The 13430-nt window shown below is 44.3% G+C and overlaps 1 protein-coding gene across 2 annotated transcripts in view; it reads right to left on the reverse strand.

Moving 5' to 3' along the window:
• Positions 1 to 11885, reverse strand: part of spred1 (sprouty related EVH1 domain containing 1) — a 98325-nt gene extending 86440 nt beyond the window's left edge. For both annotated transcript variants that reach the window (XM_059955698.1, XM_059955689.1), the window contains exon 1: positions 11288 to 11885. In XM_059955698.1, the coding sequence (XP_059811681.1) occupies positions 11288 to 11313 (26 nt within the window). In that variant the 5' untranslated portion in view covers positions 11314 to 11885. The remainder of the gene's footprint in view (positions 1 to 11287) is intronic.
• Between the last annotated feature and the right edge of the window lie 1545 nt (positions 11886 to 13430).

Consider the following 13430-nt stretch of genomic DNA (forward strand, 5'->3'; position numbering starts at 1 on the left):
AATGGGTAGCTACTAGGAGATCCTGCCTTTTGCAGCTGACCCACCCACTCACCTTTGCTTTCACCTAGTCTCACCTACCACTTGTCAGCTTGTACTACTTCCCCTCCATTCACCTTCTTATTCTGGCTTCTTCCCCCTTCCTCTCCTGTCCTATTGAAGAATCTGAGTTTGAAACATCAACCACGTATTTCCCTCCAGATACTGCTGACATGCTGAGGCCCTCCTGCATTTTGTGTGTGTTGCTCAAGATTTCCAGGATTTCTTGTGTTTATGAATCATTAAACCATATTAATTTTGTTCTTCAAAAATAAAATATCAATCACTGCACAACATGAGGAAACAACAATCAGGATAGACATAGGAGAGTTAGTGGATATTGGTTATTTGAATCTTCCAAAGCCCTTTGACAAGGTGCCACACAAGGCTCTGATAAAGGAGTCTGTGGTATTACAGGAAAGATACTAGCATGGATAAAAGATTGTCTCACTGGTGGCAGGAGGCACAGAGTGGGAATAAAAGGAACTTTTTCTGGTTAGCTGCGGTGACAAATGGTGTTCTACAGAAGGCAGTGTTGGGACTGCTTCTATTCCTGTTATACGTCAATGATTTAGATAACGGAATTGATGGCTTTGTGGCCAAATCTGCAGGCGATACATAGATGGGGGAGGGGCAGGTAGTTTTGAGGAAGCAGGGAGTCTGCAGAAAGAATATAGTGTAGGGAAAAGTGTGGCAATGCACTGGTAGATGGAATAAAGACAGACTATTTTCTAAATGGGGAGAAAACACAAAAAACTCAGATGCAAAAAGGACTTGGAAGACCTTGTGCAGAATTCCCTAAAGGTTAATTTGCAGGTTGAGTTGGTGGTAGGGAAGGCAAATGCAATATTAGCATTTATTTCAAAAGGACCAAAATATAAGAGCAGCGATGTAATGTTAAGGCTTTATAGGGCATTGGCCTTACAAACTTTAAGAGTACCATTAAAATTGCTTGAAAGTCAAAATCTTCACGGGTATTTAAATAAAAACAGAAAATGCCAGAAGTAGAGTACACTACATTTGTGGAAATGGAAACAGTTAACATTTCAAGTCATATTAGATAGATACATGGATGTGTAGGAAGAAAGCTTTAGATTATATATAGGTTGACACAACATCATACACTGAAAGGCTTGTACTATGCTGTACTGATCTATGAGAACATTATTACAAAGACTTCAAGAACAGTTCCTAATACCCTTATATTATTATTCTACATATTACATGAATACATTAGTATAGTTTTATGGCTTGTGGAGTGGTTGAGCAAATGTTAAAAAAAAAAATCATTCCTCCATAATTCCTAAGTAGACCTTCAAAGTGGTAAATATCAGCCGGACAGATTTTTGGAGTTGCTACCTTTAAGATGGCCTGGAGGATTTTTTCACTCTATTCATAACTTTATCTACATAATCAAAAAGTCTGACAATGCACCTTTACATTCTATTTGCAAATGTAGTGTCAGGAATGATACTGGTCATACAATTAGTTCAATAAATCGTGAGATAGCACATGTCCATTTTGTTTCAGAAGAATGAAAAATTCAGAAACTACATACAAAATCTACTTTCATTAGAAAACAAAAGCATCCAAAAATATCTTGCAGAGCGAAAAGCTTGTGAAAATCATGCAGAAATTGACAAGCAGTGTAACTGATCTGTTATCACAAAAAGCACTCTGTATTCAAATTACATAAACATGGTTTTCAAATCATGGAGGCAAACACTTTTATAATGTTGGTTGGAGGGGGCGATTGAATTTGAGTGGAATTCGGAAAATGGGAAGGGAGAGAAGGGAAAATTAATCATGAAGAAGTAATGGTAATAAAAAATTGGGATCTCCGAGATACTAGTTCAATTACGGTAAGCCAGTCACAGCTAACATTTCAAAAATGTATTTTAAATCTATACAAAATATTCCAAAACTGATTCCCAAAAATTTCCTCAATAAAATGTTTTCACTACTTCCAAAAACCAAACTAGTAATAGTTTTGAAATCATAAGTCTTGAGAATCTCACAAAACAAGTTTCCTGTAAAATTATATTTTTAAAGCTCATTGTAGAATAGTCTTGCATATGGAAAATTATCAAAAATGTTCAGTCACAAGGTCATGAATTCTTTTGCTCAAAATTCTATTTTCAAATTATAAGTTCAAATTAGTCAAAGACATTTGGAAAATACGCTAATACTTCATTATACTTGACCAAAGAGGGCTGGGTCATGAAAACTAACACAAAACCAAAAGTAGTATTATATAAACTGCAAAAAAAAAGTGTTATTTGTAAGCATGAGTCATTTTACTGCCTTTAAGAGAATGACATCAAAATGTATCTCTCATGATTTATTTTCTGTTGATACCTTGCACAAATAACATCAAAATACTCTGGGCACATTTTCAAAGCTGTATTGCAACTATTTAAAATGTGACAGAAACCTCAATTATTTGTATCTGACATGCATCTTTAAACTCTCCCTTAAATAGGGAAGACAGTGGAGAACAAAAAGTTAGGGACAATATTTCTGCTCAGTTCTCTAGCAGCTGTGAACATGTCTTCAGCATGTTTAGGTACATTTATGGAAAAGTTAGTTTCAAAGCTAAGTGCACAGATAATAGCACAGTATCCCATAGAACATTGGGCAAATTCATTTGGTATCAGGAAGTGGCTTTGAACTGCAGTAACCATTTGTTTCCAGTTCAAAAAAAGCTGGTGCCTGAGGAAAGTGGGTGTGTGAAATACCAAAATGTTTCAAGTTTTACCAGTTCTTGCCCTTGATTCTTAAATCAGCATATCTTTTTGAATGCATGTTTAAATTTAAGAACTTAACCAATTTGGTATGAATGCCATTTAAACTAACTTTAAAGTTGTGAACTTGGGCCACACACTTAAAACAACTGTTTCATAATCTTAACACAATAAACCCCCAATAAAACATATTTCCAGCAAAAGCAAAATAAATACATTCATGATCTGAAAGTATGGCTATTAATCCTATACTCATAATTTTACCGTGCTTCCCCTGAAATTGTACATACCTAGGTAATATTTTAAATCAGTTCCTATGTGTATTCCAAATTCCTTCAAAAATTCAAATTCAAATTGATCAACAGACATTTATAATACATTTACACAACAGGTATAGCAATAGAGCAGACACTGAATAGTGCAATATCCTCAGAGTTCAAAGTACATTTATTACCAAAGTATGTATACTATATACAACTTTGAGATTTGTCTTTTTACAGACAGCCACAAAACAAAGAAACCCAAAGAACCCATTAAAAAAAGGACTGTCAAACATCCAATATGCAGAGAGAAAAAACAAATTAAGCAAACAATAAAAGTAAGCAAATAGCATTCAGAATCAAAATTTACCAAAGTGAGTCCATTCACAGACTCAGTCCAGCGCAGAGCTGAGTAACTGTCATGGAGCAGCAAGCTGAAATGGCCCAGTCCTCCCCTCTGGCCCTGACCTTTTCATTTTAACCTGGTGCCTAAATTGTCCAAACATCGGATCACTCCTCGCTCTCAGACCCAGAGTCTGTCACTTTGATATGGTCTGGAGCCTGGGCCCCACTGCCTCGATACGGCCAGTACCTGACCTTTCTAATTCATCCTAGTGCTTAAATTTATCGAACTTTGGGCCTTTCCTTGCTTTCAGGGATGTGCTAGAGCTCTGTCTTGCCTCAGCTCTCCTTGCCTCTCAGTTCTGCCACACCAAATCACCTCCAAGTCCACTCCAACAATGGACATACATTGGCTCATTCCCTGCTCTCCAGCCTGCCACGCTGCAACTTTATTTCACCTCCTGGACTTCAGTTCACACCACAAAAATGCCAGGTCATACAGGTGGTTCAAAAGCTCAGCTCCAAAAGGGAAGTTGCAGACTATTGCTTGCGGTGATCATTTACCAGAAAAAGTGTTTATCGATTAAGTATTTAGTTGTTTCCTTTGTTTTGTTTGTCACTAATAAGTAGTCGCTGAGCCTCACCAGCACCATCTTAAACTCCAAGTCATTACTTCACAAAGCAGCAGCATCAGCACCCAGACTTATTTCTTACTGGGCTTTAATATACAAGTTTACACTATTATCTACAGATTAGATTGCATTCTCACCAGTAGCTAGTGCAACACTTTCAGAACAAGTTGGTAACAAATTTAGTTGTTCACTTTAAGGAGACCTAGATTTTTAAAAAATTAATCAGTTGCACAATCAGTGAAATCTTAAGAACAATAGATATGCAAACCACATCTTTTGGATATCCACAATTCCTTCCATTTTCTGTGCTGTTCAGCCACAGCTAGCAAAGGTCCCACTTTACAAAGTTCAAAGTAAATTTATATATCACCATATACAGGTTTCTCCCGCAATCCAAAGGTAGACCGTTCCTATGAAACCGTTTGTAATCCAAAATGTCATAAAGCGAAGAAGTAATTACCATTAATTTATATGGGAAAAATTTTTGAGCATTCCCAGACCCAAAATAAACCTACCAAATCAAAGCAAGTAACACATAAAACCTAAAATAACACTAACATATAGTAAAAGTAGGAATGATATGATAAATTAAACTCTATATAAAGTAGAAATATTGTAGGTACGGTGTAGTTTCACTTATCAAACTCTGGAAGGCAGCAAGCCAAAATCAATTTGGAGAAAAAAAAAATCAGCATGTACACACATACGTACACACATGCGCAAACAACTGCCCACACAAGGCTTCACGGTCAATTGTAGTCCTTCTCGGAGTAAACACACGTATAAAGCAGGCATCTTTTTCTCGTAAAAGCGAAAATCCTCTTTGGTTAGGGAAAACAGGTACGAATGTAAGTCTTTCGTAACAGAGAGTTGACGTAAGGCGAACGTTCCAAAAGCGGGGGCCACCTGTACTACCCTGAGATTCAATTTTCTGTGGGTATACATAGTAAATACAAGGAAACAAATAATAAATGAATAAGCAAGCAATAAATATTGAGAACATGAGATGAAGAGTTCTTGTAAGTGAGTCTATACATTGTGGGAAAAGTTCAATGTTGGGGTGAGTGAAGTTGAGTGGTTATCCCCTCTGGTTCAAGAGCCTGAAGGTTGCAGGGTGCTCCTGAACCTGGAGGTGCAGGTTCTGAGGCTCCTGTACATCCTTCCTCATGGCAGCAATGAGGACAGCAAGGCCTGGATGATGGGGTTTCTTGATGATGGAAGCTGCTTTCCTGTGACAGTGCTCCATGTAGATGTGCTCAGTGGAGAGGGAGACGGCTTTATCCGTGACGGACTGGGCTATATTCACTACTTTTTGTAGGCTTTTCTGTTCAAGGGCACTGATGTTTTCATACCAGGCCACGATGCAAGTTTGTCAAAGTTTTAGATGATATACTGAGTCTTCACAAACTTCTAAAGTAAAGGCACTGCCATGTTTTCCCTGTAACGGCACATATGTGCTGGATCTAAGACAGATCCTCTCAAATGATAACACCAAGGAATTTAAAGTTGCTGACCCTCTCCTTCTCTGATCCCGATGAGGACTAGCTCATGGACCTCCGGTTTTCTCCTCCCGAAGCCAATTATCAGCTCCTAGGACTTGCTTACACTGAATGAGAGATGGTTGTTGCAGCACTAGTCAGCCTGATTTTCAATTTAAACCCCCATATGCTGATTCATCACCACCTTTCATTCAGCCAATGACAGTGGTGTCGTCAGCAACTAAAATACAGCATTGGAGCTGCACTTAGCCTCACAGTCTTAAGTATTTATCTAGTTGAGCAGGGGACTAAGCACCCGTGCTGAGAGTGATTGTGGAAAAGATGTTGTTGCCAATCTGAACCGACTGAGGTCTGCAAGTGAGAAAATTGAGAGTCCAGTAGTACAAGGAAGTATTAAAGCCCAAGTCTTGGAGCTTACTGGTTAGTTTTGAGGGGGACAAATAGCATTGATTGCCGAACTGTAGTCTATGAAGAGCATCCTCATGTATGCATCTTCACTCTCCAAATGTTCCAGGGATGAGTTAAGAGCCAATGAAAGTCTGATGTTGACTTGTTGTGATGGTAGGCAAATTGGAGCAGATCCAGGTCACTCAGGCAGGAATTGATGTTTCATCACAGTGGTTCTAAGTGCTACTGGATGACAATCATTGAGACAGGCTACCACATTCTAAATACTGGTATCACTGACCTTGCTTGAAGTAGGTGGGGCTGCTTCAGACTGTTGAAGTGAAAGATTAAAGATACATGTTAAAAAATTTAGTGAACACTCCAGCCAGTTAATCAGCACAGGTCTTCAGTACTTGGCCAGTTATCTGAGTCAGGATGCTTTCCATGGGTTCATCCTCCTGAAGGATGTTCTCAGTTTGCTGTCAGAGACTGAAATCACAAGGCTGTTGGGGACTGTGGAGGTTGTGAAGGTGCCTCCGTGCATTGACAGTCAAAGCGAGCATAAAAGACACTGAGCTCATCTGGGAGTGAAACTTTGTTAGCTACGTCGCCTGATTTCACTTTGTAGGAAGTGATAGCATTAAAGCTCTGCCACAGCTGTCGAGCATCCTTCAGTGATTCAAGTTTGGTCAAGAATTAGCACTTTACATATGAGAACGCTTTCTGGAGGTCATACATGGACTTTCTGTATTTTACTTGATCACCAGGTCTGAACTCCACTGATTTAGCCCTTAACCAAAAGACTGCCATCTTTTGGTTCATCCAGAATTCTGGTTGGAGAACAGCAAATGATTTTGTTGGGACTCACTCGTCCACGACTGCTTTTATAAGGTCCATGACAACCATGACATATTCATTCAGATTCTCTGATGAGTCCCTGAACAAAGTCCACTACAACTCGAAGCAATCCCACTGGTGCTCCTCTGCCTCCGTGATCACCTCTTTGTCATCCTTATCTCTGTAGTCTTGCTTTTTTGCCTCTGTCTTGCATGCAGGTACGAAGACAGCCAGATGATCAGATTTCCCAAAATGCAGTCTAGAGATGGAGCGGTAGGTATTCCTAATTGTAGTATAACAGTGGTCAAGTGTGTTGACACCCCTTGTTGATGATACTTGGGGAGAGATTCCTTAAACACAAGCCTGATTGAAGGCCCCAATAATGAACTGAAAGGTGTTGGGGTTGGCTGTTTCCTGTTAGGTAATTGCTGCACTTAATATCTTGAATGCTTGCTTAATCCTTGCCTTTGGCGGTACGTAAACTGCAGTCAGAATCACACAAAACACTCGGTAAATAGAACAATCAGCACATAATCATTAATGTTCTAGGTTTGGGGAACAAGATTGCTACATCCAAGCACCACAAAAGAGTCTATCATGAAACACAAACCCCACCTCTTGCCCTCTTCAAACCAGCTGTCCAGTCCATCCTGGGTATTAAGAAGCCCTCAGGTCTTTCCAATGTATTCTACATGTCCGAAGTGAGCCATATCTCCATGAAACACAGAACATAACAATCCCTCATTTCCCTCCAATACTACAATCTTGCCCTTAGGTCCTCAATTTTGTTTGCCAGTGACTACATTTACTATCAAGATATTGGTAGAGGAAGTTTTACACCCCACCATTTTAGTTTGGCTTGGAGTCCTCCCCTTTTCAGGCCATGGCACTGCACCTTCATTTGCTTAAAGGTGAGAGACAAGTCCATCAAGTCCTTCAGAAGATTGTGAAATTACTTGTTTTTTTTTACAATGGTTCAAATGAACATTAAAGGGAAATTACAGGATGCAGATTACAGTGAGAGTACTTCAGGAGAAGTATATTTAGAAGTTTTGTAAACTGTTCACAGAACATCACTGAGTTTCACCAGCACCATCTTGGAATTACAAATACTGTATTTTGAACAATGATTACATTTACTGCCAGGAATTTGCCAACATTTCCAGAAAGAATGAAAGCCATTAAGAAAGGAAACAATATCAGGGAAGATAGACATTTTGCCAACAGAAGCCTGTTTTTTGGGGGGAAAACCTTGCAGCAAATTCCCAATGTAACAAAACCTGTAGGAAACTGGTAATATAATACATAATGGCAGTTCTACAAGTTTCATATATTGCAAGTTAATTAACCTTACATTTGTAAGCTCATGTTCAGAGTATAATATTACTCTCTCTTTAGCTATTCACAAATCTAAAGTTACAGATACAACTTCTTGGCTATTGTTAAAATGTTACAAAGTATACTGTCTGGCAAAAAAAATCCCAGAGTCGGCTTCTTTCCTGAGCCACTGATCTTACTGCATAATGCAAGTGAATGCAGGGTTGTGAATGGACAACAGGTATTTTATGAATGGGGTAGTCACATGACTGCTGCACCTCCCATGCTAATATTTCTCACCACATGAGTGCATCCGGCAAACTGTTCTCCTTTCACACGCTTCTCCACAACCAAGATTTCAAAATGTTGCCATTACTACCAATTACGGATGTGACAAGGCCAGTGAGTAATTTATGTATCACCTAAAACGGCCCCTTTACCACAGGCTTGAAAAGAGAAGGGAAATGACATATTACAGAGCTTCTTTTATGAATGAAAAAGCAATGCAGAAAAGAATGATTGACAAAAAAGCAGGATGGCTGAGTCTGTTGGAGGGTCATTGCATAGCGGAAATCTTGCCTATCAAACCACCCGAGGGCAAGTAGAAGAGAACAAAAATGAAAGCTGTTTCAAATACGTAAGAGGCAGAATTCTGTTTCTAACTGCACCCAACTCCACATCTGCAGCAATTGCAGAGCCTGGCACTATTTAAATTAAATCTATCCTTTCCCCTCTTCCCAACCCCAGGCAAGCAAAGACGACCATTTCCAAATTCAGGGTGGAGGCTGGATGTATGCCCCCTCATTTTCAAACCTGGCCCCCAACCCACTCAGGACAGGCTTTGCTCACACCAGCCTTCCCCAATCACCTCCAACACTGAGCACAGAATAACTCAGGCCTCTTAAATACCAAACAAAATACAATTTATATTTCCACAAACACTTCCTTTTCTAAACCAACTCCCCCATCAAACCTGGGTATTACGATTGTACACAACCACCTCTCCTTGTTCTGTGGTAAAATATATACAACCATCCTCTACCCCATCCCTGCTTGTCAGGTATAGTCCTCCATCTGCCCAACATGCCAGACACGCAACTCCTTATCCCTCTACACAGTATGGACGTCCATCTCATCCCATTCCATCTGTACAGATGGAACAGAGTAAGTAACCTTTGCATTCAATAATCACAGCATTTGACCGCTGTACAGTCACAATCATATTCACAGTATTCAACAAAAAGGTAGAGTGAGAAAAATGATGGGAGCTGGTGAAGGGGAAGAAGGGAGTAGGGGCAACAGCGGAATGGAAGGAGATGCAGGGACGGGTTGACAGGTAAGCTTTCAAGAAAGTGGCAGGGGTTGGGTTGGTTAGAGGCTGGAAGGGGGTAAATGGGGTTAAGGGTCAGAAGGGTTGAGGGGAGGAGATGAAGACAACGCGATAGGTGGCAGGAGAGTGGATGGACTGGTTGGGGTGGATGGGTAGAAAGGACATCAAATCTTGAGGGAAGTGAGGACAGTGTGTCTGGGTGAAAGCAGGAAAGGCATTTCTGGCAGGAGCTGCACAGGGGCAGGATTACATAGGGGTAAATAGGAACGAGAGAGGAGTGTAAGGCAGGTCGGCCATGGGGAGAGGTTGAATGTCGATTCAGAGGCAGTGTGGGGGGGTGAATGTCAGATGGGATGATCAGAGATTAATGTTGGATGGGGGGAGGGGGAGGGTGAGTCGGATGGGGGGGACACACACGGGGAGGGTGAGTCGGATCGGGGGACACACACGGGGAGGGTTAGTCGGATCGGGGGACACACATGGGGAGGGTGAGTCGGATGGGGGGGGACACGGGGAGGGTGAGTCGGATCGGGGGGGGGGGGGGACACGACACACGGGGAGGGTGAGTCGGATCGGGGGGGGGGGGGGGAACACACGGGGAGGGTGAGTCGGATGGGGGGACACACGGGGAGGGTGAGTCGGATCGGGGGGGGGGGGGACACGACACACGGGGAGGGTGAGTCGGATGGGGGGGGACACGGGGAGGGTGAGTCGGATCGGGGGGGGGACGGGGGGGGGGGACGGACACACGGGGAGGGTGATTCGGATGGGGGGGGACACGACACACGGGGAGGGTGAGTCGGATCGGGGGGGGGGGGGGGACACGACACACGGGGAGGGTGAGTCGGATCGGGGGGGGGGGGGGGGAACACACGGGGAGGGTGAGTCGGATGGGGGGACACACGGGGAGGGTGAGTCGGATCGGGGGGGGGGGGGGACACGACACACGGGGAGGGTGAGTCGGATGGGGGGGGACACGGGGAGGGTGAGTCGGATCGGGGGGGGGACGGGGGGGGGGGACGGACACACGGGGAGGGTGATTCGGATGGGGGGGGACACGACACACGGGGAGGGTGAGTCGGATCGGGGGGGGGGGGGGACACGACACACGGGGAGGGTGAGTCGGATCGGGGGGGGGGAACACACGGGGAGGGTGAGTCGGATCGGGGGGGGGGACACACGGGGAGGGTGAGTCGGATCGGGGGGGACACACACGGGGAGGGTGAGTCGGATCGGGGGGGGGACACGGGGAGGGTGAGTCGGATCGGGGGGGACACACGGGGAGGGCGAGTCGGATCGGGGGGCACACACGGGGAGGGCGAGTCGGATCGGGGGGGACACACGGGGAGGGCGAGTCGGATCGGGGGGGACACACGGGGAGGGTGAGTCGGAAGTCGGATCGGGGGGGACGGGAGGATAACTGCTGGGTCGGAGGGGTGGGGAGACGGTAACTATCGGATCAGGGGGTGGGAAGAGGGTAACTGGTGGGTCGGAGGGTTAGGGAGAGGGTGACTGTCGGATTGGGGGCTGGTAAGCGGGTAATTGTTGGGTCGGTGTTGGTGAGAAGGCAATTGGTGGCTTGCGGGGAGAAAGAAAGGTTGTTGTCGGATCCAGGGGTGGGCGAAGGTGATTGGCGGCTCGGGGGCAGGACGGATCAATCGGGGGTGTGGGGCGGATCGGGCGGCAGGGGAGGGATGGTGGGTCAGGGGTCTGAGGGAACAATGGTTGGAACCCTAGTGCTCCCCACACATCCATGCCGGGGTTGGGCTGCGGTTGCGTCCCCAGATCCGGGCAGTTGGCTTGCGCCGGAATCACGATGGTAGTCAGACGACAGAGCTGAGAAGCGAGCCCCCGGGTGCGAGCGCCGGCGGCTACCATTTGTTTATTTATGTAGTCCCCTTACTCGGTCTGGTTTGCCTCCTCGCTCATCTTTCAGCGCCTTGCGATCATCGCCACGTTAATCCTCAGCAGCATCCCCGGCACGCCACACCACTTCTTCATGTTGCAGCCGCCCTGCCCGCTGCCTGTCCCGGGCCGGGCAGCGCCTCGGCCGCTGCTATCCACATCACAGCGGGTGGGAAAGTGAGGAGCGGGGGGTAGGAGGGAGCAGCGCGCCACTCGTGGCCTGTCTTCAGTGGCCTGACCCCGGCCTGTCCAGTGCCAGCGCTCCGCTCCGAAGCTCCATCCCGCTCTCAGTCGGCGAGAAGAGGAGGAGGGGCGCTGGGCCGTCTCCGTGGGGGGGGGGGGGGGGGACGCTGGCGTCCGGGCGGAAGCAACGGGCGTCGCACGCACCCTGGGACACCCGTATCCCTCCTCGGCCCCTACAAGTCCTCCCGTCTTCCCACCTTACGCCCCCCTCTTCACTCAATTCCGCTGGAACCGATCCATAACTCAACACCGACGCCAGCTGCTGAAAGGTCTGTTTTCTCCCTGCCGATGTGAGCGGCCTGGAAGTAGTCCTTCCCTCTTTCCCAGTGGCAGCGCGCAGTGATTTAAAGGCACCAGAGATTCTGCAGATGTTGGGCTGCACACGTGAAGTGCCCGAGGAGCTCGGCGAGACCCGCACCGTCTGTGCAAGGCAATGAACAGTCGACGAGCCTCTTCACCGGCAAAGTCGACTGTTTCTTCTCTTGCGTGGGTGCTGTGTAACTTGCTGATTTCCTTCACCGTTTTGTTCGTGTAATGTCAAGCTCGGTGAGCTGGCTATGTTGGTGAGCATTGAATCGCTGGGAAGGGAAAGCCTAAGTACTGGAAAAGGCATCGCTGGCCGGACGATGCACTGCAAGCCACCCCATTCGGTGAAAAAATACGGGTGCCCTTCCATTATCAGTTAATGTTTAACAACTATGATGATTTTATTCATAAGGGCCACTTTGAAAGCATTTTGTCTGAAAGCCATTATAAAAAGATCCAAAAGGATCAAGGGCTAGAGTTTGCTGTTTACTTCTATCCTCAATCTTTTCCCCGAAGTTTGAACTTGCAGTTTGTTCTGATTTAATTCACCAACTTGGTCCTGAAATTAAAACAACCTGAAGTTAATGGGGAAATAAATTTGTAATGTGGAAAGACAATAACTGCATTTCAAACTAGATAAACTTTTTTTTAAAAAAAGGATGTGGGTTCTCCCTTTCGGTTCCCTGTACGATTAGTTCCTTGTCTTAAGGTTTTTTTTAAATCACAGAAACGGAGTCGAATGTCAAACATCACGGCTCACTTGCATCTCCTCACCATAACAAAGAATTTAACCTGCCTTTTAGCTAGGAAATACATAAGTTAAAAAAAATAGCTATAAAACAACGATAAATAAACGCAACAAGGTTTGGTAACATTAAAAAGGGATGTATTTTTTGTGGCAGATAATTACCTATTTTGATCGAATACCCGGAAGCCCACAGAGCAGCAAAACATTGATCACCACAGAGAGAAAATCAGAATCAAATTTATTATCAAAGATGAGAAAATCTGCAGATACTGGAAATCTAAGCAACACACGCAAAATCCGGGAGGAACTCAGCAGGCCAGACATACTCTTTTCCATTGATGCTGCCTGACCTGCTGAGTTCCTTCAGTACGTTGTGTGTGTTGCTTGAATTTATTATCACTGACTTACATAAAGTGAATTTGTTGTTTTGCATTTGGCAATCAGTATCAGACCATTGTATGTAACATTTTCATTCTGTTACCCAAGTTTCTTCCATATTAGCATATTTGCATACGTTATTTCTCATGTATTTACCATGATAAACATGCATTTTGAATTTTGTTCTTTCCCTTTTGGTTAGCGAACGCTATTCCGTGTCCCTATAACTAAGAGTTTGAAATTAACTTAAAACCTTTGCATTTGGAAAAGTTGTATTACTATCAGCTGGAAATGTAATTATTTCTAAATCATTTCATTTTGGTTTAATTTAGTCTTTAATCTATTAATGATCCATGTTGAAAGTATGAGGCTTATGATATCTGATGCTGCTGTGGTTGAAAAACTGAAAGATGAAAGTGGGTAATGATATGAAAGTGTGAATATTGTTGAAAAGTAAGATAAGATT

The sequence above is a fragment of the Hypanus sabinus genome, chromosome 2, assembly GCF_030144855.1.
Source record: "Hypanus sabinus isolate sHypSab1 chromosome 2, sHypSab1.hap1, whole genome shotgun sequence".
In the NCBI taxonomy this organism is placed as follows: Eukaryota; Metazoa; Chordata; class Chondrichthyes; order Myliobatiformes; family Dasyatidae; genus Hypanus; species Hypanus sabinus.